General features: G+C 40.7%; 1 protein-coding gene across 1 annotated transcript in view; it reads left to right on the top strand.

Annotated features, from left to right (window-relative positions):
* CACNA1C (calcium voltage-gated channel subunit alpha1 C) overlaps window positions 1–26,788 on the top strand; it is a 427,407-nt gene that overhangs the window by 219,916 nt on the left and 180,703 nt on the right. The window contains exons 4-5 of the mRNA XM_088521659.1: window positions 10,472–10,611; window positions 18,214–18,353. Coding sequence (XP_088377785.1) covers window positions 10,472–10,611; window positions 18,214–18,353 — 280 coding nt within the window. The remainder of the gene's footprint in view (window positions 1–10,471; window positions 10,612–18,213; window positions 18,354–26,788) is intronic.

The following is a 26,788-nucleotide window of genomic DNA, read 5'->3' on the forward strand; positions in this document are numbered from 1 at the left end:
TCTCTTCTCCCATTTTCCCTTCTGTTTGTTTGCCAGCAAGACTAGGCATTTTATGTAAAACTCTGATATACAAAATCTGTTTTTGGTGAAAATTTGAATGAAAAGTTGAAATACTCTATATATCATGTTCACCCTCTCCCCTGCCCCCAAAGGAGTTCTCAGAAAGTTTGACTGCAGAAACAGCACAGAATTATGTTTAAACATTTTTATTGAAAGAAAAAGTTTAAACATTCCCAGATGTTTGGATTTCTTGAAGCAAATCCAAATATTTTGATATGACTTGACCTTGCATTAATCTGCACCCGCCAGAGCGCTTCTGCGGGCTTTGTGAGGGTGATCCGCTGCCTCGTCTTTTCCGCGGGCTGAGATATCTCATCAGGTTATCCTGCACCAGCCCAACTGGTTGGAAGATGGTATTGTGTGTAAAATCGTTATTTTCCCCTTTACTCCCCAATATATGCACATATGAGGATGAAACGAAGGGTCGGCCTGCAAGAAATGCAGAAACATGACCCAGTCTGACTCGAGGATGAGGAAATCCGAACTCCAGTTTCCAGCTTTTAGGCCTTGGGTGTCTCCCAACATCTGCAGCCACCGCATTGAGGGCAGGCAGAGGGGCTGGTGGGGCCAAGGAACAGGAGGCAAAGTGTATCAGTAGTTTGGGGGGTTCAGCTAAGCATAAGTTAGCAAAACCTGCTGAAAACTAAAGCAGCTTTTTCACTTCTCCTTTCCCAGAAGAAATCTTTCTACTGTGCAATGCTGTAGCTTTGTGAGCTTTTGTCTATTCAAATGAAGTTCATTTCTGTTGTCTGGGTACAGCACAGGTCACAGTCATGTTTTTAATTACCAATTAGACTTCCATTAAGGAAATAAAATGAGTTTTATGTGCTGGTTGTCAAAGGTCCTTATAGCAGCCTCATTTCATGTGCCCTGTCCATTCAAGCAGCAAGCAAATGAACAGACACTTACTCAGAGGTAGTAAACAAAATCTCAAATACTTTACCCCACAGAAGGGAAGACAGAGACTGAGATGGAGAAGCTGCAAGGACTTTTCATTTTTCATTCCCTTCAGTTGTGTTTCTCTTGTCTGCCATGAGCAGTGTGAACAGAATGTTAAATATGCCCTCAAATTACTTGTGGAAAGACAAGGTCACACACACAAACTCTCTCTCTCTCATTCACTCACTCACTCATGCATATATGTGTGTTGTGTGTTTGTATGAGTATGTACAGAGAGGGACCACAATCCTAAATCATGCAAAACTGAGCCGTGGGGCTACTTTATTAGAAATTTCAAGAGAAGGTTATAAATAATCATAAATTCAGTTTATTTATAAAGCATTCCTTGTTAGGCATCACCGTGCTGCACAAACAATTATAAAAGAATCGTGGTAGATTAAAAACATAAATTAGAGCATGATAAAATGCGCAAGAATTTTCAGATTAAAATGCCTTTGACAGAAATATTTTAAAAGTGGGATTTGATGAGCTCTTCTGGGTGGTCAGTCAGAGAAAATGCTGTTCTTATTGGCCTATTAAAACAGAGATTCAGGGCCAACTTTCTGCAGGGCGTCTCTTGTGGCTCTACAGTTCTTAGTCCAAGTCCTACAGTACCAACAGTAGTTGTGGGTAGTTCATGGAGGGTCTAAACTGTTCTGGATGTGGCTGTGGTTTCTTGGGGAACCCACTTTTGCTGACAAGTGATCCTAGGGTAGCTGCCCAAGTACTTCCTTCTCCAGCTCTCCTCATCCTTCCTGTTTTTGTTCTGTCCTACAAACATGCCCTGGGTTAAAGGCTTGGATGAAAGCTGCATTGCTGTTCTGCTGCTTTGGTGCTTGCTGGGTACCTCTTCAAGGTAGGGCAGGCTTTCCCTACAAGGGGGATTTGAGGGAAGGTTTCCAATTCTTTAGTGTTACCTGAGTGTTATGAAGGGGTTGAGACGAAATGGGGGATCCAACTGTAGATACTTACTGACCTATCCAGTAAGAGGATAATACTTTTCACATTCAAGTTAGTAGCAAAATTCTCCCTGATTTAGATTATGTGTTAGTCTAGCCTGGCATGTATTGAAATTACTCTGAACTTTTGGATCATTTCAAAAAGGAAAGAAAAAAAGGAAAAAGAAAACTTTCTGAGAGAAAAGATACTTGATTAAGGGTATGAAATGCAGCTCTTCCACACCCCTAATCCGTGAGGGAATTATAAGAACCCTTGGCACACATAAACTCTCATCATGCACAGATTTCCAAATGAACTTACTATCTACATGGAACTGTCTTCTGTTGGAAATTCAGCCCGTTATTTTGAGGCCCAATTTTCCGTGATCTCTTGGATAAGATGCCTGAATATGAACATGAAGGTTCCTCAGAATACCTTTCATATGATGGCAACCTAGGCTTAGAAAGCAGACAAACTGCATGTTATGTAGTATATTATAATAATGTTGATTCCAAGGAATAAAAAGAGGAATAAAAAAGATATCAGTCTGCATTAGAAATCATGTGATTGCCTTAAAATTAATAAATCTTATGGGAACAGGGTTACATCTTTTTGGCAGTCAGATATTTGAGATTTGTTTTTTTTAAGCGTTTTTCCTGCGGATAAGAAGCTCATTGAAAAATAATGTACTGAAAGCAGTGATCATGTAATCGTGGTCAGATGATAATCATATCATGAGAACAACTCAGGACAAGGTTGATTTTAGGAAACATACCATATATGCCAAGAAGCAATAAAATCATCAGAATAGTCATTTCTGTGGTATCACATAGTTTATTTCCAAGAGCAGGCATCCTAGTGGATCTGGCTTAAATGATGAGCTGTAAAGGCCTTTTATAAACACTTCTGAAAATCTCGTATCATTTAACAGCAATTTTTCAAAAAAATCCCCTTACAGCAGGATGTATATTTACAGTTCTGCCTGGCAGCAGAATGTTCAGCATTAAACACTAAAATGGTTTCGAGCATAGGAAGGTTAGGCTAGAGGGGACTGTTTTAATATTAATAGTACTAGTCAAGTTTTATAGTAAAATGGAGTGTGGTGAGTAGCCGATGTCTAACTTAACGGTGTCATGTGGGGAGCTGAATGAGACGAGATGTGCCCTGTGATGATCTATTTGATGTAGCTGTCGTGGTGAAGCTGCTTGGATTTAGATGGATGTCTCTGGTATTCTGTCCTCGGTCTGGGGCTGCGAGGTGGACACCTGACTGTGGCATTTCAAGAGGCTGTTTTAACCTTGGGAGAAGGCACCGGACTGCCTCCTTGCATTTGAAACTGCATGAAGGAAACTAGTAAAAGGCTTTTACTAGAGGATGAATTTCATTCTTGGGCATGATAACAAAACAACAGCTAGCCAGTTTTTAGTTCCTGTCTAGGGGTCCTAAATGAGGCTGACAACCATAAATCTTCTCTACACTGCTTTCCCCTAGAAGGGAGCTCTCATACTGGTCTGATAAGAATATAAAGTGGTAGTTCATTTACATTTAATCAGAGTAGTGGACCAAACCAAAAGAAACAATATGACTTTCTTTGCTTCCTCAGAAATGTTCAGGTTTGAATGTCAGTACATGATCTGGTTGGATGTCTTTTTTTTTTTTTTGGTCACACATAAAACTCCCAACTTATAAGGAACATATTCTCTGTTGTTAGTTCATATGGGGAGAGAATCCCATTGTTCTTTTTCAATCTAAAAAAAGAGGAAATCTTGAGCAATGAATCCCATGAGATTTCCCTTACTGTTCACCAAAAACTGTAAGTAAAAATCTTATATTGGTTAGACATTATCTAATCAGCACCAGAGTCCAAAATTTAGGTTCAGTTAGATGCGTAATCATTTATACGAATGCAGAAAGGGGAATGCCTAACCATGGGGAATGAGGCTTCGCACTGGGAAACATCAAAGGAAAATTGGAAAGGAAATGACTAGTTTGGTAGATTATTCTGAGGATGAGAGATGCATGTAGAAAGAGAAAATATGGGTGTAGAATCTTAGAAAAATATAGATTGAAAGGGACATCTGGGGGTCATCTAGTCTGACTTCCATCTCAAAGCAGGGCTGCCTTCAAAATAATGTGAAATTGCTCAGAACCTTCTCCAGTAAAAGATTTTAAAATCTCCTCCTTTTGGTACTGTGGTGCACGCAGGACTGGCATATCAAATCTTCTGAAATGTGAGATTACCAATTATTAAGTTATTCTCTACAGCTGGAGCCTGGAGCACTTTTATCAGCAAAAATGGAGGTGAAATGTTGATGAATCAGAACAGTAATGGCAACCTCAAGTGTCTGTTGCTTCGAGTGAATGAGGAACACATGCCTCACTGAAAGAGAACATTCGCTTGCACAAAATACCCAGCACAGGGAATTGACCCCCTCACACCTTGGCTATGTATCACAGTGGGCCTCTGACACAAGATGTAATTCCAGTGGACCCATAAATAACTTCAACTTGATCTTTGCCAGAGTACTGTAAGAAAAATAAGGAGCTTAAGCTCGATCCTGTAAGAGAACTGTGCATGAAGTATTTGTTGGTTTACCAAAGAACGCTTGAATATAGGGTGTTTGTATCAGGTCTGTAGTCATTCAAAACTACTAATGTCCTGTTCTTCTATTAAATTCTGTGGGAGTTTTGTATATGAATTATTATAAAGTACTGAAGGTGGGCTTGCACTACATTCCTGCTTTGTAATTTATCTTTTCATTTTGTATTTATCATCTGGTTTCTTGTTCAAATGTTGGATTTTTTTTAAGTAGCTGCACATCACTGTAACTCCCATTTTTAGGATTAGGTGTTAGTTAAATGGGGATATCTCTGCAGTATGCCAAATTTAGTTTGGCTTACAGTAACACCTGCCGTAAAATAGTCATTAAATTTGGATGGAGGAGAATGAAGGCAGTACTGATCATTGGAAAGCTAACCTTTGAGAAACTGTTCTGACTAGTGTTTGCAACACAATGGGGTATGTTTAGTTGCATGCTCATTGTCCACTTCCTTCCTTGCCCTTATTTTAACCTTGTCAAGTAATATTAGCTGGTGTTCCATTGCTTGATTTAAATATATATATATAGTTATATATATATATGTTCTTCTCAGGGAAGAGATAGAGGAAGGGATACTGTGTTTTATGTTTACTACCATATCAATGCAGTTAGGTATGCTAGTTATGTATGGCAGCTGTATGCCACTTTATTGGGTTTTTACTTTACTAAATGAAGGGAAAATGTCACTTTTTTTTTCGCAATAACAGTAATTTTAAGGAGTCAAACAAACCAAAAACAAACATGCTTTACCTTTTATATCCTAACATGCTTGTGATGTCAATATATTCACATATGCTTAGCTAAAAGTATCTCCTGAGAAACCAAGTGCATTCAGAAGTAATCCAATGTTAAACAAAACTGACTGAACATATGCTTCATTGAGTTGACCCTGTAAGTGCACACTCATGCGGTTCTTCAGCACCAAGGGTCAAAGTTATCCATGCTAATGGTAGCTTCAGGTGACCATATTTACCCAGCGTGGGAATCCATATCTCAGATATGATGATAACCACTAATCTGAAAATATGGAACTTTTTACATAAAGCTTGCTGTGCATTTTTTCCCAATGTTGCAGTTCAGCCTCCTTACTTCCAATGAGTAAAAGATTGTTTTTCTTGCTATGAAAAAGTCTGAGGGCTTCCACTCTGACTTGTATCTTTCTTAGGCTATTTGTACAATTAATGCCAAAACATCCTGAATGGCAGAAGCCCTTAAAACACTGCTGTTTTCTTTAGATAAGTGAATATTTGCATTATTGGAGAAAGGTAGTCTCTTATGTTTAGGGAAGCACTAGGGAATAATAATGCAGACATTGACGTAACGTGATCTAAGGTCAAACAGGCAGCTTTATCAAGGTTATAAAGGTGCAGGGCTGGCTGCTTATACAAGTATATGAGAGCTAGCTCTAGGCTGGGCAGGGTGTGAGCAACAGGGAAAAGCGAAGACTGAAAACTGGTAACGACTCAGTTTTAGATAGTGAACTCTTTAGGATGGGGGTATATGAGTTTGACTGGAGCCTGGAGTAACTCCTGCTAAGGCAATACTATAACCTAGTAATGCTGCCACATGGATGGGGACTGGAGAGCCCGAAGGTCAAGCCAGAGTGAATCCTCTGAGGACCAGTTTCTTGGGAGTTGCTCCAGTCTCCTGGGTACTTTTCCAATGGCAGAAATACTTCACAGCTCCCCACAGGCTGTTTTCAGGCGCTTCTTAACCCTGGGTATCTCTAGGTACAGTTTAAAAACAAAAGCAAACCCCTCAAATCTTAAAAATGGGGATGGGATTAGTGGGGGCTTGTACTTAGTACAGTAATCCTCTTTTGGAAATATATGTTGGAGTCTCAATGGTTAGTTACTGTTTGTTTCTTCTTTTTTAAGGGTAAGAAAATGTGCAATTTGTTTCTTGGCAGTGCTAATGCTGGCTAAATGTATCAGCTACTGTGGCTGATGCTCATGTCCTGGATCTATAAAAAGAAAGCAGTGGAGCCAGCCCCAAAACATCTGTGTATGCTCCAGAGACTGGCCAGCTTTAGCAAACTATTGTACTTTCTCTTCTGCTACTCATGGTTTGGCTTTTTCTCTGTCCTTCCAGTTTCAACACTGCTGTTCAAGTGCAAAGCTCCTGCTTTGCAGTTCTGCCACCTATGTTATCCTTCACACACCTCAGACGCCTCACCACAACTCCCCTTTCTGAAACAGAAAAAGGGAAAAATACCGTTGCGTCTTTCACATAGCTCCAAAATAAGCTCTCTCTGCTTGGGTTCTTGGTGTTTGGTGCTTGAATCGTTCTCATCTTTGTGCTTAGGTGACAGCACTATTTCAGTGTCTCCTGTCACAACCTCCTCTTCCTGACGTGGGGCAGGGCAGGGGCTGCCCCGTGACGGCCATGGCCGCCTCCAGCCGGTTCTGCAACCGTCACCCAGGCCTCCTCAAGGGTCCTGCGGGGCCAGTGGCGCCGCCATCGCCATGAGGGCCTCCAAAGAGGGCTGGGGGACGCCCTGCTGCCCCTGAGGACTCACACCAGCCCAGGGCAACTGGTTTGGCAGTGAGAGAAGGAAACCTCTCAGCCTCAACGCTGACCGCCGCCGAAGGGATTGGGAGGGACGGAGCATGGCAGGCGGCAAAGACGAGGGGAGCAGAGACTGGGAAGCAGGGAGGAGAGGTGCCTGGGCTGAAACTGAGCCTGGGAAAGGGCAGGAAGGGTGTTTCCCTACGCGTTAAGTTATTTATGCTTCTCAGTACCCGAATCAGGAGTCAAAGATTCCTGTTAATTGGCAATAAATTAAATTAAGTTAAATTCCTGCAGTCCAGACTGTTTTGCCTTCTGCACTGGGCTATGCTGTCTTCAGAGAAAGTTCTTCAGTTTTATCATGTAGGGAAAGAAAAGGAACGCAAATTAATTACTGCCTTTTTTTTTTTAATCCTTCTCAATTGTCAGCAAGAGTAGCTTTCTGAAATGCTCTTGAAGTAGCTGCTCTGTTTAAACTCACCAATATTTTTCCTTCAGTTTTAGATCCTGAAATCATTAATTTAAGTGAGGAGGATCATAAAACCTCTCACTTCTGCTCAACATGCTGTATCTTATGGTCATTTGCAAGGCTTTTACAGAACCTAATTTTTATTGAATCTTTCCACATTACCAGAGCATTTCAAAGACTTTATTCAAGCAGCTTGGAGTTATATGTGTACATGTGCATGCATATACGTATAGTTATACACGTCCATGAATGCAATATTTTGGCTTATGGCTACCTCAGTAACAAGGTTCAGCAAAAAGCCTTATTACCATGACAAAACAGGAGTCTGTAGGTCCACAGGCATGTTAAGGAGGCAGAATTGTCTGTGGCTTTTAAACCCAACCAAATGGAACTTGTTCCTTGCTGAAATTCTGGATGCTGTGCACAGTATTAAACAACAGGAAAAAGAAAAAAGTGTTTCATTCCAGAATTATCCAGATTATTTGGTTTCTTAGTCATTCTGATTGCAGATAATACATATATTCTAATGGACCCTATGGAGTAGAAAGGTTCATCTAGCTCAACTGTGCAGCAGAGCTCTGTGGCCCCAGGATAAATGCAGAGCTAGGCATAAAGCTGGCAGCAGCATTTGTCCAAGGGACAAGGACCCTGAGGTCCCCTTAGTCAAGGACAGTGTTGTCCTTGCACCAGCACCAGGTCAGCTTTAGTGCTTCCTCTTTCTCAACAGTCTGCTTCCAACTGGACCAAGCAAGAGGGTGGGCTTCTCAAAAACTCCTCAAGTGGCAGCTGTGAGTGCTAGGCAGGGTGAAGTGCTATTTTGGAGGACTTCTCAGACAGCCTGTGTCTCTAGGAGTGGAATGCCAGAGGAATTAATTGCGAAGGGTTGTGAGTGGTCTCAGGCCTATTGGTCACCCGTCTTGGGGGAGGGAATGAGAACTTGCTCACAACTGCAAAAAAACGTTAGCTGAAACAGGGAGTAAGGCCCCTTGATAGACGGGGTTGCAGCAGTAGAAATCACTTAATTTCCTTCTTAAAAGCTGTTCATTCATCCCTAGCAAGGCCATTTCAGTCCCAGGCACAACACACCCTGCTGCTATCCCCAATTCTTAGCTCATTGTTCCCCTGCAGAGCCCGTTTATGTGTTCTCCCAGCCTTCACAGAGGCTTTACCTCGTCTGTTCAGAGCCAGGGCATCTCCTCTTGGGCAAAGCCAGTGCAGGCCAGCGGCCTGCAGCGCAGGGCTGGAGCCTGACCCCATGCCTTGCTGATGGGCACGTGGCAGCAGAGGGACGCTGCGTAAAGCCTTCCTATCACACAAAAATTCTTTTAAAAGGCCTCCTGCCAGCTCATCTTGCTTTACAAATATAGACATAGAGTTGATTTGGGGGGTTTATTTTACTATGATTTGTATATCAGTTAGTACCCATTCAGTTTTTAGGCGTGCTGCAGAGAGAGGGGAGGCCAGATTAGTCCGTTCTAAGACTAAGTTTTTTTTTTTCCAGTAGCCAAGCCTATGGCTAGACTGCTAGTTGTTACCAATTATGTACTAATTCCTGGTCATATGTGAGAATGCGCATAATATATGTTCAAGGAGAAGAAAATCTTTAATGTCTTGACTCTCTTGCTGCTAGGAAAGATGAAGGGCAAAACTGTGGATGTGTTTAAAAGCTTTAAAAGTGGATCAGATAAGTAAGGAACAATACTTAATCTTTCTCTTTTGTAAGTATTCCCTGTACTAAGCACAGGGGAATACTGTAAGCATTATGATAACATTATCTGAGGAAAAACAGCAGTATTTGAAGCACAAATATGTGCCTATGGCTGTCAAATGGAATTTCTCAGGGGTATAAAATAACATGTTAATGGCAATGTTCAGATGAATTGGTTAATGTGGTTTTTTTGACAACTAGTGGCTAGTGGATTACCTGGGGTTGAAACAGGACCATTACAGTTTGAAGCTGAAAAGAAAAATAATGACCTATCTGACTGTTAGCTGGGTATCATGCAAGATGCAACCGAACTAAAATCTCTAGATTGTTTTATCTTACATTTAACTCAGATCTTTATTTCTTCAATGTAAACTTCCAGTGACTTGAGTTTGTAGTCTAACCTTGCAGAGACCTAATCTCCTTTTGGTGGCATATAGTTTTCACCTACATATTTTCCACCCAGCTTGCCCTGCAGCACTTTTGCAGTGATGAGCAATTTCCCTCCTACTTAGATAGAAGTGCCGTTTCTGCAATACTGCTAGTCTGGTTCTTCACTGGGGTTAAAAACCCCCAGGACGGGAGAGACAGAGAGTCTGTGTACTGCGTCTGAATGTCTGCTTGCTTGTCCTGAAGCAGACTATACTGTAACTGGGAGTGACTTTGTTTGGATGTGCTTAATTGCAGCTTGTGCTCTATGGGGTCATGTACGCTTCTGATGGAGTGACTAAATGCCTCTTGCATTAGTCAGCCTGATCTCTAAATCATTTGCCATCAATGTTCAGCCTACCTATTCTCCAGCAAAGGAAAAGGGAGTGCCATAAGACAAGTGGAAAAAGAAGGCACAATATGACACACGTATCAGCCTCAAATCTCTCATTTCTCCATGCCTCAATGCAGCATTTCCTCTCCAGAGAACGGGTTGCATGAAACTTACCCTGAAGGCTGACAGGATTTCACCATGGGCCCTGCAGAGGGCTAGAACAGGCCTGCCAACCTTCTCCCCTCCTCCTTTGCACAGACTTGAGTGCTCTTCAGTCCCTGCAAAGACAAGGACAGCAGATTTCAGACCCTAACCAAAATTTGCTGCCACTGTCCAATCAAACTGGCTGCCATGCTATGCAGTTGCAAAAAGAAAAGCTTTCTGGCACATCATACGCATTAGGTGTAAGTAAGCAGCAAATGTTTCTTTTCCACTGTTTTTAAGTCATGCTAACTATTGCTTTTCTTGTTTTCTTGTCTTCTCTCCAGGAACGAGTGGAATATCTCTTTCTCATAATTTTTACAGTGGAAGCATTTTTAAAAGTAATAGCATATGGACTTCTCTTTCACCCCAACGCTTACCTCCGCAATGGCTGGAATTTACTAGATTTTATAATTGTGGTAGTAGGGTGAGTACCTACATCTTGCCTTTGAATGTGGGACATGTGGGGAATGCGGGACATATGGGGACTCTTTAGGAGCATGGGGATAGAGAAAGAGTGGGTAACATTACTTACAGGTGATGTTAGGGGTTGATGATAGTTCATATTCCTTCTACCAGCACCATTCATGCCTCCCACATGAGCCTTCCTCAACGTTCTGCATCTTTTACAAAGTGCTCCTTTGTAATCTCACATGGGATTTCTGCAGGTATAACTTGGTTCATGCTGAAGTCAGTTAGCAAAGCACTGATTTACCTTCAGAGTTAATACTGCCCACAGTTGATGGTACAGTTTCTGATTTTGGGCTTCCCTTGTTTCAGCCTTTTCCAAGGCTTTTAATGATTTACAAGACATGGAAATTAAACTGGTTTTTGGGAAGAGGGATAAAAAGGAAGCAGTGCAAGCCTGTTGGATAAAATACTGACTATGCTCTTAGTGAAAGAAACACCTTTATTCTGTAGGAATAATCCATTAGTGGGATCTTTTAGTTAAGATTAGAGTTGTGAAATGGATTCTGCGGTCTTGGGAGTTTCACTGATTTTTGTCTTTCCCAAATAAGGATGAACAATTTAAATCTTAGGTTTTCGTACTTACAAACAAAAACAAGTTCTTCGTTCACACAGTTCTGTTGGTAATTTCAACACTCCGGTTTTCTAATGTTAGCATTTTAAGTTTTGAAATGTTGTAAAGACTAATTTTAGTGTTGCGGATCACACTGCCACTTTGAAGTGCAACCTTTCTAATTCCCTAACTCCTCTTATGTTTTTTAAGTTAGAAGGTTAATTGATTCCAATGAAAGCAAAATAAACCATTTTCTATTGCTTCAAGATGAGGTTAGGCGATAATGTAGGGTCTTGAATTGTTGTCTAGGAGAAGGCATGATGAAGCAAGGATAATCCACCCCAACAACACTAAGAACAAGCATGCTTTTTCCTGCCTGATTTATCTTATTGTCCCTGCCTCTCCGTGGCTAAAGAGGTTCATCACCCACAAAGCTAGTAAGCTCTTGATTTCTTTTCCAAAGGAACCTGCATCAGTTCCTAGAGAAACTGCCCAAAGGGAACACTGTTAGTAGTAAAAAACCCTCAATAATTTCTGCCCCGAACTGAAGTCTATGTGGCCTCTTGGCTGTTTTTATAGTCAAATCTGACCTGAGATACTACAACTCAGCAAACTCTATGCTGTGATGCCTGAACCTACTGTTTTCCAACATAATGGAGAAATGAGGGTGGAAGGAGGGATGGTGGTGAGGAGAAGGAAGGCAAGTTGGAACATGTTCTTAGTTCCAAAGCATCCCCACCTCCACGTGGGCACAACTCTTCTGCCTGCAGCAGGGCCTGGTTACTTTTGTTCTTCATTGCTACCCGAAGCCAGAGGATGGCACAGCAAACTCATCGCTGGAAACTGGTACATCTCCCACCCATAACTGTCACTGATGTCCAGGCCTCTAGCACGTTGTGCCTATGAATGCCCTCAGACATCTCACCTGCTTGGGAATCACTGTTGAAAGTAAAGAAATGTTGGAGAAACAAAGGTGTGTCAATGTGATTGTTCCCTTACCGTTTATATAAGAAAGAGACTTTTAAAACATGTTGTCTCTTTTTTTTCCACTGGAATGTAGATGAGCAGGGCTCCAGAAATCAGAGGGCAGCTGCACTTCAAGTACAGCCCTTTTCAATTTTCCTACTAGGGCAGTTAATCAGCAGGATGATATTCAGGCTGAAATTAATTCCCTTGCCAATAAGAGCAGCTCTAAGCTGTTCTGTCTGCGCTTGCCTCCAGCAGCTCTCAGTCTGTAGAAGGGGAAAGAAAAAAATGTAACTCGAGAGGGATTGCACAAGTATAATAAACATGGCCAAGACCCCAAGGTCTCTTATTAAAGAGCGGCAATCTCAAGCCACAGATTTCACTTCAAGGCCAGATGGGTTTCTTTGATGTTTATCAGTTCAAGCTCACTTGTACACTACCACAGCCCAGACTGCTGTACTATTTTTTTCTCTTCACAAACCCTCTGCAAAATTAGGTGCTGCTATCGTCTGTTTGTTCTGCCCTGTTTTTTACACTCAGAAAACCTTCAATGATATTATGCTTAAATTCTGTTGTTGTTGGATATTTTGTTAGAGAAGAAGTCCCATGGTAAAGGTTAAAATAAAATAAAATAAAATAAAATAAAATAAAATAAAATAGGAAAAGAGAGAGAAAGAAGGAAGAGAGCAGGTACAGAAAAAAAAAGCGACTTGTAATGAAATTTCCTTGCGGCCTTTTTCCTGCCCCAATAGCCAGAGCTATTGGAAAAAGCTGACTTACTTGAACATAGCTGTAGTGCCAGGCAAAGGGGTTTACTTTTGGGGAAAATAAAGGATGATGAGAAGCTAACACTGGAAGCATCAAGACTTGAAATGACCCTGATAACTGCCACTCATACTTATTCTGTCTTAGGAATCGTCTTCATTTTCAGTGATGATTGCCTTTGCTACAAAAATACAATATATATATATATAAAGGTCAGGTGAGAGTACTTCAACTGCTGTTGGAAGTTAAGGAAGCAAAAACAGGACAGGTTCTTTGTTTACCTAGTGCACACAGCTCAGCATTATTACTTTGAAGACGGGATACAGAGAAGCTGACTTCCTTTACATGAAAACATACAAGTCAACAGAGGATAAGGAAGATGGAAACATGTAGGAGCTAGCATAAATTTTAGAAAGCAATCTCAGTTTTTATTAAAATGACTATTTGCTTGTATGCTTTTCTGTACTTTCTGAAGACATGTCTCCTTGCTGTCTAAAGGAGTGCTAGAGTCCACGTTTCTAACATGGCCACATGAATACGCAGCAGGAGAGGGGAGTATTGAAAATAACTGTTATATTTCCTGAAGAAAGGATGCACTTCAGACCTGTAGGCTTATAGCAGCTTATCATTCTTGCAGCGTGGGAGATCTGCTTATTCATCAGCTAAGTCCTTTAGACTTGATTCTAGCTTATCTTTAAATAGCCTATGACCCTGTTATAGCAGCACCATTAAGCACTGCTTTAAAGAAATTTTTCTGTGTGGGTATCAATCAGAAGCTCTGTGGATAAGAACATTATTAGTTAAGAGTAGAGATCATGCCCCTAAGCTGCCTAGTGCGGTACAGCCCACAAACATCAACCACTAGTCAAATTGTTTCCTACTTCCTCCAGTCTTACCGTTCCTCTCTTGTAAAACATAAACTTCCAGATACAACGGTGATGTCCTTTAACATTAGGCTTTTGGAAGAAATCTCTCCTGAGAGAAAGCAAACTTGAAACTGTTGTGCTAGAAGAATATCTGTCTTTCCTGGCAGTGCTGTGGTTTGTGCGCCAACCACAGCCATTCTCCAAGGACCCATAGCTGCTGCCAAAAGAACAAAAAAAAAGTGTTATAATTTGAAAGATGGTCTTACTTGGTAAGGTAAGCAGTGAATCTGTTTGAAAAGGCTAATTCAGAACAGATGTGAAAATGTGGTCACAGGATATGTCTTTGTGGAGGCCTATGGGGAATTTCCAAAGGGTAGACCCAAACAGTTCCACACTGGCAAGTCGCAGGTGAACTGTAAAATATGGTGAAAAAGTCATGTACTCTACTTTTCCTTTGCACCTATAAGGATTCTTTCAGCTGTGTTTTTTTTTTTCTGCTGATTTTTGGCCTTAAAATTCCAAACACTCTATTTCCTCTGTTTTCTGGAGGTCCTTGACAAGTTCTTTTTTATGCTATAAAAATCAGCATGCCCTTCCCCGCAGAGGAAGAGATGAAGGGCTGGAAAGCAGATTTCACTTCTGTCATGCTGCTGTTGGGGTCATCTAGCAAAGAGAAAATCTTTTTGATATTTCAGATGTCAAAAAGGAAGCAGAAAATGTAGGCAAACAGTGAAGCTAGCCTTATACATCACAGGTAAATGTTAAAAAGAAAAAGTGGAGTTGGTCCATTCATGCATATGTATATTACAAAATTTATAGTTCATCTCTGTTAAATTAATTTAGGTATAATCGTGTCACAGGTGAAATTCAAGATTCAAGCTAATTGTTATTTGTGCCTCGTCAGTGGAAATTGCTGTATCCAGTTAAAAATGGGACATGAATTTAGGTTGTCAGAAAGTAGTTGACTAGAAGAAAATAGGATTGATTTTCATATCCTTTTAAAAAAGAGTTGGTGAGAATTTCAGTGGCCACAAGAGATTAGCTCTTTTGAATTTTTACATCATCCCAACTTTGATTTCTCTGGCAGCACAGTGTTCTCTCACATCGTGCTTGGAGCATACATTTCATCTAACTCACCTAAAGAGAAGGGAAAGAAAGAACAGCACCTCACTTCACCAGGCCTACTGCGGGCTTCTCCCGAAGGTTTTCATCAAAAAGCTGAGCTTCCCTTATGAAGAGAGAGTAGAAGGATTCTATCCTGAAGTTTTATATGAGCAGTAAACATCTATGTATCTCTCTTAGAGTTGGAGACCGGTTATCTGACAAAGTAAAAGGACTCTACAGAGTTCACAGAGGCTACAAATTGTAGATAGGTTGGGGGTTTTCGCAAGAAGAGTATAATGGGAGAGGGAGTCTGAAGCCTTACATTTCCTCTGCATCTAATCATCTGTGCTCTTATGAACAGGACTTTCCTTTTCCCTCTGGGTTATGATGAAGTTATGGCCAAATGAGCACATGGTGGTTGTACTCTCTAAGTCACAGAAGTCTGTTCATGCCCTAACTCAGGAGGCTATGGACACAATGTGGCGTGACAGGAGGTCCACTAATTTTGAAGGATGGAGTAGAGATTCAGTAGGCCAGGTTTAGACTCTACTGTAGAAGGGGAAGGGAGAGAAATCAGAGAGATACAAAGTTGTGTTTCATTGGTGGAAAGCAGAATTAGTACAGAGGGAGCTTGGAGTTAAGGCAGGATTAGCAAGAGTAATGGAATTCACGTTTAAATATTTTTTAAATGAGGAGTTGCAGGTATGATTGCAAATTCCTTCTGAGGTGCAGCAGTTATATGGCTTTGGGAACCTCGAGTCAGCACATTCAACGCGTCAGCTGTGGAGCTTGCGGGCAGGGTTGGTTGGCCTAGAGTAGGGCTGCGCTGCTCTGGGAAGGTAGGTTCCGGCTCCATGGGACTAAGTTGACTTACTGGTGTTTCTGCTTCCCCCAGATTGACCTAACTGAATCTTACAATGCAGATTTCTATAGCAAGAGCATGGCTTGCCTCTTGCGTTGAGTGGCAGGAGAAAATGCCCTTAGTAGCAGTTGCCAAAGACTCCTGTTTGTTAACAAAACTTGGGTGCAGTGCTATTGGGACCAGGAGAGAAAACCCTCATTTGTGCACAGTCACTGACTCAGAGTTCTTTATCTAAGACTGCTTGTCTTCAGTATTGCAAGGGAGGGCTTAGAAAGAGCATGAGGGACTTTTTGCAGTGAATTCTATTTTCTCCAGAGGGTCCCAGGAGAGTGGGACTGCTGTGTAGATATGCCACTCATAATCTAGCATGGGAATTCTGTTGACTAGGAAGACAGCAATGTTTGAATAAGAAACGGAACACATTTATAGAGCTTAATCACTAGCTTACTGGAAATACATTAGACCAAATTTGACCTACAGTGTTTCTGTTACAAAGAGCAGCAGAAAATTGCAATGCTGTGTAATTTGTGTATGAAGTTCAAAAAGTACGTATATTCCAATAATTCATGTTCCTTGCATGGGCCCTCGTTTATCTCTGCTTGTGATATCTGTAGCAGCCTCAGTATTTCTCATAGGCTCTCTTTTGTCTTCTCTGCATCCTGCTTCTCAGTCTGCAACACCTACAAACTCAGCATCCAGTCTCCCCACATACAGTTTTTCCCACGCTAGTTACCTAGTTGTTAAATCTTTCTGCAGTGCTTGGAGTTAACGCATTGAGTAGATCCAGTTAGGAGTTCCTCAGTCACAGCCGACAAGTTTTATAAGACTCTCTGCATGAAATTTTTAGAATCTGCTTGAGAAACTAATTTCACATTTGCACTCCAGTAATCCACATTTTTGTGTGGATTTAGAGCTGAGGAAATATGTTGACTTAGATGCTTGGTAAATGAATCCTCCTTTCTCTGTCCAGGGCAAGCTTCCTATATTCGTGGCCTTATCAGTAAGTTTTAACCGTGGACTGCAGGGATTGGGACTTCCTGCAGTTGGATAGCTCAGGCCCTGCTCTATGTGCGATTTGGGGCTCTCTGTGTAGTTTTCTGGTTAGAACATATAGATGAGATCCTGAAAAAGGAACTACAGGCTGTGGTGTCTGTGACATAAATTAGCCACTGCTGAATCCAGGCTGCTCTAATGACAATATTTCTTGCATCTTTCTAGCTAGTTTAAAGGTACCTCTGGCACCTCTGTGGCATGCTGTGGGCCACAGGGTATTCTGCCTCTTGCAGACAAGCTTTTTCTACAGAGTGCCAAATACCCATTTAGACTGGAGCAGCTTTTAACCTCTGCTGCATTTGGATGGGTTCAAGCTGATGACTTCAAGCCTGAAAGCAAAGTCATTAGCAAATTCCTGAGGAATCCGTCCTCCCCCAAAGGTACTAATGTTTTACCAGAAAAATGGTAGCTGCTTCCTGAAAGCTAATTTATTAAATCAAGTTCTTATTAACACATAGAGCAAGCCTTCAACTCTTTCTTAAAAGAGCAATATATTTCCTACTCTGCTCTGCCTTTTCAAATGTATTCTGAGTAAGCCACCTTCTCCTTAAAGGAGCAACTCCTTTTAGCCTTGATAAAACATTCAGGCTGTTGTAATAAAACATTAGACTCCTACAGTTTTGCACTTCCCTAGCCACTGCCTCAGGAGATTAACAGTGGGATATGCAAGCACGTAGTCTGAGCATACTCTTTTATCTGAAAATTTGCAGTTTGACGGATCCCTGAGTTTTACATTCACTTCTACCTACAGTGACCTTGGTGAATCTTAATTCCCTGTAAAATGTGTGACAAATAATTAATGATTGATTTAATTAAAAAATACATTTTTTCCCCTAAGATGCATTGTTGGTTTATAAAGACAGCAAAACAATGACAGCACAAAGGGCAAAATCTAGATTTCGGGGTTGCTTTCCTTCCCTCTCAGCTCCCGGTTGGCATGTGCAGACTATCTGTTAAGGGCAGCCTGGAGGTGCCTTCCAAGCCAAACCCACAAGCTGTGCTTGGCCCCAGGCACCACCGGGATGCCCAATCTGAAGCCCCCGGTGCCCAGCACGTGCCACGCGTGGGGCGGGCGCACACCTCTTCACAAGACACGGGGGGGCCATCTGCAAGCTGGCAGCAAGGAGCCACGAGGCTGAAGGAGCAGTGTATCACGTTTATGCCTGCTCCAGAAACAAGTGCTTTGCAAATGCTGTAGACATCACCATTAGGCTATTGCATATGGGACAAGTCTGTCTCTTTCCTCCACCATATGTGAAAGCCGAGTGAGATGTGTGGCACTCTTCACAGGTCTGTGAGATAGTTTGGGTGATACGATGACGATGATCTCCGTTCCTGTTTAGCCCAAGCCTTGCTGTCTGCCTACAGCTTGTTTCCTCTTTCTTTTTACAGGCTTTTTAGTGCAATTTTAGAACAAGCAACCAAAGCAGATGGGGGGAATTCAATAGGAGGAAAAGGTGCCGGATTCGATGTTAAAGCGCTGCGGGCTTTCCGAGTGTTACGTCCCTTACGGCTGGTGTCTGGAGTTCCTAGTAAGTAACAGCACTGTTTTTCTTCTATGCCTGTGTGTGCCATGGCAAGAGGCCAGGGTAATCTTTCCATATAATGATTTTAATGATGCGATGTGATGCAGATTTTTTTTGGTGTGTGGAGAAGGTACATTCACTTACGTGCAACTTCATGATAGACATGATAGTAATCAAAAGATGACCAAACCAACGCTGAGGGGATATGGAAGTTCCATGATGGATGGTATTTGATCATTCGAACTTTGTAAGCAATGGAAGTGGGAGATTCATGATGTTTCAAGATTTCGAGCTAGTAAATTAAAATATAGTCTCTTTGAGTCTATTTATGGAGGCTTTAAACAACTATGAAATCATGATTCATTGTGAGTGTTACAAATACTTGATAGAAATGGTGAGTGGCCGTTTGTGTAGATTTTGGAGGAGGCTCTCTTCCTCTTTCATTAAAAGTGCATTTTCTTCTTTACATGTGATGCCCTGAATGAAAGTGTTGGGAACAATTTTAAACCAGCAGTACACAGGGCAGGGAAGCAATCTTGTTCTCGGTTAGTTGTGTTAGCTTAAATCATTTGTAATGACTCTGAGGAAGTCCACAAGCAGTTTTTCAGTGTCTAACATCCTTTTTCTTATTTGCAAGGAAAGTTTGAAGAACTTGAAGGCTTGTAATACCGTATATGGAGATTACATTTGGCTCAAAAGTTTGTTTTAGAATGGACCTATTGGCCTTCTGGAAAGACGGATAGCTGAAGGCTGTCATTGATTTCTGTGTTGATAGCAGTGAGAGATGTAGTTAGCAAGGAAAGGAGTTAATGTCCTCCAGAATAGCTATGAAGAAGGCTTTGTTTATTTTTGTTTAGGGAGCCTGCTTGTTGGTTATCTTACTTAAGTACTTCTAACTGGAGTCATTCAAAAGCCTTGAGTCAGGCTACCATAAACCCTTTGAGATTAGTTTAAAGATCATGATTTATTTATTGCAAAATAAAACAACTGGAAGTTTTTCTTTGGCCTTTTTTTTTTTCCTGACCCATTAGCTTATATTGGAGCCATGTTTTCAGCTTTTCTTCCGAACCATAAAGGGCAGAAACTTTTTTTAAGTGGAAGATGAGAATCTCTGTGGGAGAGGTTGAAGCATTAATAAAAGTAAAACGCTCAAGCAGTTGACCGCAGCTCGTGCCCACTCCTGTCTTCAAAATTCCTTTGTTTTCCTTTGTTAACTGTTCACGTTTGGTATCTTATGTTGCGCTGAGCCACGTATACACTTCCCTCATGCTGGTCTGACTAATCTGTGGCAGGGAGGCATGTACAGAACCAGGCTTACTCGGGGCGGGTAGGGCTGTTGTTAGAAAGCTGTTCAGATCTGCAGCTAACATGGCCTCAGGCTTCACTGAGCATTTTCATATTGTACCAAACACCTGTTGATTGGCCTAGTAGCTGTTATCAAATCCGTATGTGTTAGTGTGTAATTTTTCTCATGAGGCCTGCAGATAACATGGCCTGAACCAGCCATAAATAGCACCTTGCAGAGTATCATTATAATATAATAAGCTAGTAAAGAGATTTGGAAGTCAAATATCTGGGTCCCATTCCAAATCTGTCCCTGAGATAACATTACAAATACTAGTATGTGAGTTATCAACGTAGTTCTTTTTGGGTTTCACCATCCATTAAAAAAAAAAAAATCCTTTTGCTTCCTTCACCTCCCAAAATACAGCATTTATTCACTGTGAGGAGATTCCCAGTCAGATCTATCCTAAACTTACATGACCTTAAATTGTGCTGTAGCTTATTCTCATATAACAGACTCTGAAAGGATGCAGAAGCAGCATCTGATTTATGAGAGGGGATCCTCTGGGTCACTGGCAGCTGCCTTCTGTGAGGAAAGCCCAACATCTGCTGTCTGGCTTGAGGTCCAGATCTAATTACCGCAACTTGAAAAAAAAAATTGCAAAGCATGATCCTTATAAACCAAAAATATGAGGCACATGTAGAATTTTTGTATGCAAATTATAACAAATTCATCAGGGTAGGGGTTGTGAAATAGGTAATCTGGGGCAGAGAGATTGACTGGTGACATGGGAGCTGTGAGGAAGAAATAATTTTTTTCTGAGCCAAGGAGTCTGTGTGAATTATTTCTCTCTTGCTCAATGCATTGGAAATAATCCAGCTTAATAGAGGCTTCTTTTGCACTCATTTTGCAGTTTTTATTTATTTTTAAATATTTTGTTTATTTAATGATCTATTTCAGAATACGAAGTTTCCACAAAGGTGTAATTAGAGGAGAGTGAAAAAAAATATGTGAATTGCCCTCTAAGGTAAATTACCATTACCAAGGTTTTACAGGTGCACAAATGAAAGTAAAAGTTCAAGCCTAAACACTCAGAAATGGCTTCTAATTCTCTATGCATCATGTTGACTACCATGCTACACATCTGGGCCAGCATGGATGTCTGAAAGCTTCAGGTAGAGGGCAGCAGCATGAGAGCCAAGAATCCCTTTGCTGTCGGTTCCAACCCAGTTTAGACCCCAGGACGAGGCTCATGCCAGAAAACTTTTTGGCTATGAAGAATTCAGGGGCTACTCAACACAGCGATTGATCTACAAGAAAACAAGTTGATTCATTCATGGGCAGAAAGCTAAAGATATTGATGAAAACTTTTGTTAAGATCAAACTATCCCAGGCCCCAGATTACTTCAGTGCCTCTTAAAATCAAAGATTTTGATTTGAACAAAGCCTGAAGACCATAACTGAAGAAGATGACTGTGATAGGGCATAAATATCCCATAATGCTTAAGAGAACGTGATATATATATATATATATATATATGATTATCATATATATATGATTAGATATGCATATATGATTATATGAGTATTCCCACCAGTGATAAGGAAGGAGATAATCATTTTGTTTAGAAGATGAGATAGACATTTTGTACCTAGACCGCAAAAAACTTGAAGCACCATGACAAAGATCTTCACTGATTTAATAGCTGTAATGTAATATCTTTGCATGCCCATTACATCATTAATAATTGATATTTAGTATTTACACATTTTCAAGCAGTGCAGTAGGAATTGTTTAGGGTTTTTGTTTGTTTGTTTCTGGAGTAAATATTTGAGCTCCTTTCTTGAAATCTTCTATCAAAGTGGGAAGAATTATAGATTTTTTGTAACTGTGTGAGGTGTATGTCAGAGTTAGATGCTTCCTATATTCCTCTTCCCAGTGCAGGCTGTTGCTCTATGAACAAAAGAAAAAGCAAACAAACAGATAATTAAGTGAAACATTTTAAACTCTTAAAAGTTATATTGCTTCTACAAGTCTGTTTAGCTTGATGTTAACATTTACCATTGATGGTGAACAACATGAATGATTTAGGTCTGTAAGTGGTAAACTACTTTTAAAAATCAGACATAAACTCGTTAGATCTTTGATACACAGATCTGGTTCTACTGTTCAATGCTTCTGTTTACTGTCACACACTAACACAATCTGTCTAGTACATACTTTATTCCATACGTGTAATTCTATCAGAGCAGCCTCCTGATAAAAAGCACCCCTCGTGCATTGCAGGATCCATCTTAACATGGTGTTAAGAGTAATGTATTGGTCTGAGAGAAGAGAGAGAAGGAAAACAATACTCCTGATGGCCATAAGTGGAGAAATGCAAAGTCAGCAAGTACACAAAAACATGATCTTTTTAGTGCCTTGGAAACTGTTACCCTGCATCTCCTTTGGCAGGGGTAAAGCATTGCAAAGCTTTCTAGGGACAGATTCAAGTCAGAGACCTTTTGTGTCAGTAGTTTTTAGTTGATTACTTTGCTATCTCCATTTTACATTTACATTTAAAATGTTTAATAAAACATTTTAAAACTTATTTAAAACCTTTAGTGCTTGAGGAGGGCGAAGAAAACATCCAATTTGGCAGTGGAGAAGCATGATCCAATTAAAAAAAATCATTCCTGACTCTTGGAAAGGGCCATCAGTTACTCCTACGTATGCTAACTCATACCCATTTCACTTAATAAATTCCATTTCTATTCACTTTTCGTGCAAGTAAATTCATGCTGCTTGATTATATCACCTCATACATTCTGTTCATACTCTTTATATGTTATACTTTGTTTTCGTGTAGCTACATTGTTGTCATTAACCATTGCTTATATGTTATTTGCCAAATTTAATTTATAAACTCTTCTAGAAATCTTCAAATGCCATCTAATCTGATCAGTAATTGTTGTGCTTCATATTTTTGCACTGTCAGTGAGATCTTCTAGTGACCAACCAGATGTATGTGAAAAGAAGAACATAGTATCTTTACCAAAGTTAGAGAGCAAATTTGTCTTTTCTGATAAACTTGCTATTTTTCCTTTTTTTTTTTTAATAAGAACCACAAAGAGCTAAGTATGTAATGTCCTCAACCTTCAGTAGTGGATCTCTGAGTTCTAGCTAGAGACAATTGCCCAAAAACAGATTGCAAAGGTAACTATCACCGGAACATGCATGACCCACTTGATGTGTAGTGATTGCGTAACTGGAAAACAGAGTATGAGGAAGGAATTTCAGCCAGGTCTTTCTCATGACATTGTGATATCTTTCTGTCAGCAAAACAACAGCATATGACTTGCTCAATCTATGTTTTTAGTTAAAATGAGATAAGAACTTCAGACAAGGTGTCTCTGAGTAGAGAATTTCGACACAATTTTTTCATTTTGGTCTATCTTATAGCAGTCTGATCATTTGCCCCAAAATGTTCTTCCTTATTAAAGCTGCTAGAATTTACCTTGCCTTCTCAGTCCCAGGAATGGTCACTATCCCATGTTCATTGTGGTATTTTCTCATTACCTCAGTCACCTTCCATCTATATCCAAAATTCTCTGGGATTAACCAGATTGGCTTTAAACTTCATAATGGGTGACAACATATTCTGAGTTTACTTGCAATGGCCTGATTAAACTGAGTTATTAGATTTATATATGATACCCCATCTGCAAGATGCCCTATTGGCAAAGCCATACAGCTGTGTGTATTATTTTGGCAATACCAGTGCAGATAGGTGAAGCAAGGAAATCCCAGGAAGTGACAGCACTGGATTTTTCTGTCTTGTTTTTTGTGAGTGGAACAGTGCATGGTCAGGTTTTGTGGTAGAAATAAGAGAAAAAGACTTACAAATATTTGCAAAATGTTTAAGCTGCAACCTGTGTTTTTCAAGTGAGGTTGTTGTTATCTCTAAAACTAGTAATGCTTTTATCCTCTTTCTTTTTTAAGGAATATTATCTAATCCAATAATTTCAAATTATAGGTAAATTATATGTGTAAGATCTCATAGTTTGTGGTTCCTCCCACCAACAGAACAACATGAGGGGACTGCTGGGTTACTGCAAAACTTAGAGCAACTTGCAGGGTTGAATACAGTAGAGAAATATAAAACCCATTATCATGGTCCTCCTAAAGTAAATCTAAGCAAATCATCTGTCTCTTATTTTCATTCAGGTAGCTGTATTTCCTCTTGTATGATTTATTAAAAAATATAAAAGGTTTTGATGGTTTTTGTGCATCGCAATGCTTCCTAGCACTGTAAGCTGGAAAATGGTGCTGAACTGAAAGCTCAGTCTCCACTAACATTTGATTTGGAGGTTGTGTACCTTGCTGGGGTGGGGAGGGAGAACAGGCATAACATCCCCTCTGTTGTGAATCCCTTGTAAAGCTGAACCTGTCCAGAGGCCAACATGAATTTAAGCGTAATTGAAGCAGCCTCAAAATCCCTCCAATAGATGCGTGAAGAAAGCTATGCCAGTGGATAAGGATGAAGCACTGTGTAGACAGTCCAGTTCCTGCTGCAGTATGTTCCAATAAACCCTTAAATTCTGCCTATCCTGTATAAAGCAGGCGGTGAGAAATGGTGATTTTTGACTATGATAGACTTTTTCCCCCAGGGAAACTCTTTTTTCCCATTTGTAGCATCATGTCAACTTGGATGTGCCCAAATACTTTACAAAGAGACTAAAGATGAGGCCTAGAACAACTGTGTGGGTTCTTAGCTCTTTCCATATCTCAGCGTGCTGCGCTAGTCGTTCCTTACCCAGTCACTAAAACACCACCGCTGAATGTTGCAATGATTTGATATTCGCAGCCATTAGAATAAACATACCCTGTGCAGTTATATGGCTTGCATTTGGGGTTTGGTTGATTGGTTGGTTGGTTGGTTGGTTTTTGTGAAAGCACAATTAAAAACCAACTGTATTTTCTCTTTTTTTCCACAAGATCCAAGAAAATTTACACTACATTATATAGTTTATATAGTATGCATTAAGTCATAAGTTTTAACCAAATACTAACTGGCAGTCAGGAACACCTCTTTTTTTTTTTCTTTTTTTTTTTCCCAAAATGTGTATTCTTCTGATAAAGCAGGCTAGGTCCTCCTCTACGTTGCACGTTGCTTGGATTTGTACGCTGTCACTGGTTGAGCTAGGGTCCTCAATTTACCCTTTCAGCACGTGTAAGGTTGTGATGTGAATATCATATGAAAGGAGGATTCTGGGTTGTCTTCAGTGTGGTCTGAACAGTGAGGAGATACAAGAGGCAGCCCAGTCAAAGCTACCAGTATGAAAGGTGTCTGCAAAGATATGAAAGAGTTAAGACAGCTGGAGGAACCAGTATCCTTGGGGAGGGAAAAAAAAAGCCAACCATTGAACCTGTTATGGTCAAAGGTCACTGAAAACAAAGGGAATTGCTGCAAATATCTTTGGGCCAAACTTGGTGTCCAACCTTAAGCTGCCTTAGAACTTTGCTGTTGTTGCATTTAATAATGTCAGCTGTTGGCAAGCCAGCTCCTTCCTTCTCTCTGGGGCCCTGAAGGCTGTGGTAAACATGCTGTCATGCAGATTTCTTACATGCTCCTTCATTCTTGACCAAGACTGCTCAAATGTCTGTACCATCTCTCCAACACACCCAACACCGGGTGAGGACAAGTTGCATCACCTTTCCCATGTCATTGCCATGCTGTTTTTAATCTCAAGTGGCCAATTTGTTGTGCTTGCAGTACAAATGGGGAAAAAGAGCAGAAAAAAGGAGAGAACAGCCTGAACCAAATGTCCTCATTAAGCTTATTTCTGCATATTTAACTTAAAACTCTTCACAGGCTTACAAGCCTGTTATTTGCTTAGGTCACTGCTACTCAGGGGAGTAATTTAATTTCAGCATAGCATCTCCCATAGGTAAAGATCATTCCTGTGAGTAGGGTTTACATAGTCAGGATCTAAATCGTACTTCTTTGAGGCATGAAACCTGCAAAATGATGTAATTTATGACAGAAGAGATTAACTCAAGTGTAGCAACAAGAGGTTTATCTTAGCAAGGAAGATTATTCACAGAGGCACAGACTTCTTGTTGTAATAAAGATTTCTGTAACGTTTGAGGAATGCCAATGAAAACAGGGAAATATTTATTATTTGATCTGTGCCGTGTAGGTCTTTTAAAAATAGCAGTAACTACAAATGTACCAAATAACCCTGTCAGGTTTTATCCTATCAGGTACTGCGCGTGCTGGAGTGATTGTTAACCATGTCTTCCTGATGGAACAAAACAAAAAATATCCCAACCCCATAATGTGGGATCACATCAGGGCGTAGGGAGTCCTTTCCAACTGAAGAAAATAAATCCCAGGCTGACATCAAAGAAAAGACAAGGAGATGGTCTGAACCGCTAGCTTGGCTCAAGAGGAGATTTTTCAGATTGTTCTGAATGTATCAGAGACTCTCTGCACCACCGCGTTTTGTTGCTCAAACGATGCCCAGAGGTCTCATTCCGAATGGACGCAGGGCATGGCTCCGTGAGCGAGCCCACACCACCAGCAGCCTTGTCCTCGGGGGCCCGAACATTGGCACACGTCACCTGTCCTCTTCTTGGAAAGAGCAGCGCGCGTCGCTGCTCGGCCGTCGGTTTGTCCAGGCCCTCGCGGGGCAGGAGTGCACGAGCAGACTGTAGCTGTTACCTGCAGCAGCGCGTTGGGATTTGAACTCCTATGTTTATTTTCCCTAGGATGAGTTGGTGCTGTTAATCTGCCTCTGGAATTCTGAAACATTCTCCTTCTCTCTGGAGGAGGTGGCTAGCATATTAGGGCTAGGATTTGCCTTTGAACTGGGAAACGCTCTAGTAGAATAGTGTTTTTCTTAGGACAGAGAGGTGCATAGATGTTCCAGAGGCCCTAGCACCATTTTAATTAATGATTTTAGTTCATCCTAGCTTTCCAAAGCATCATTAGATGCCTTTAATCATTGTTGTGCTCTAACAAAACATGATAAAAATATCAGCAAGGCACAGAGTAAGGACCATTCAGTTATTTCTCTCAAACACTGAATTAATTTTTAGTCTCTTGTTTAGCCTCCAAACAAATTATTTTTCAGTGATGATCTGGATTTGTACCGATATTGCTACTTGTAA

Source organism: Tinamus guttatus, unplaced genomic scaffold (genome assembly GCF_059628265.1).
Source record: "Tinamus guttatus ecotype Peru unplaced genomic scaffold, ASM5962826v1 Tinamus_guttatus_pri_ptg000125l, whole genome shotgun sequence".
NCBI classification, from domain to species: Eukaryota; Metazoa; Chordata; class Aves; order Tinamiformes; family Tinamidae; genus Tinamus; species Tinamus guttatus.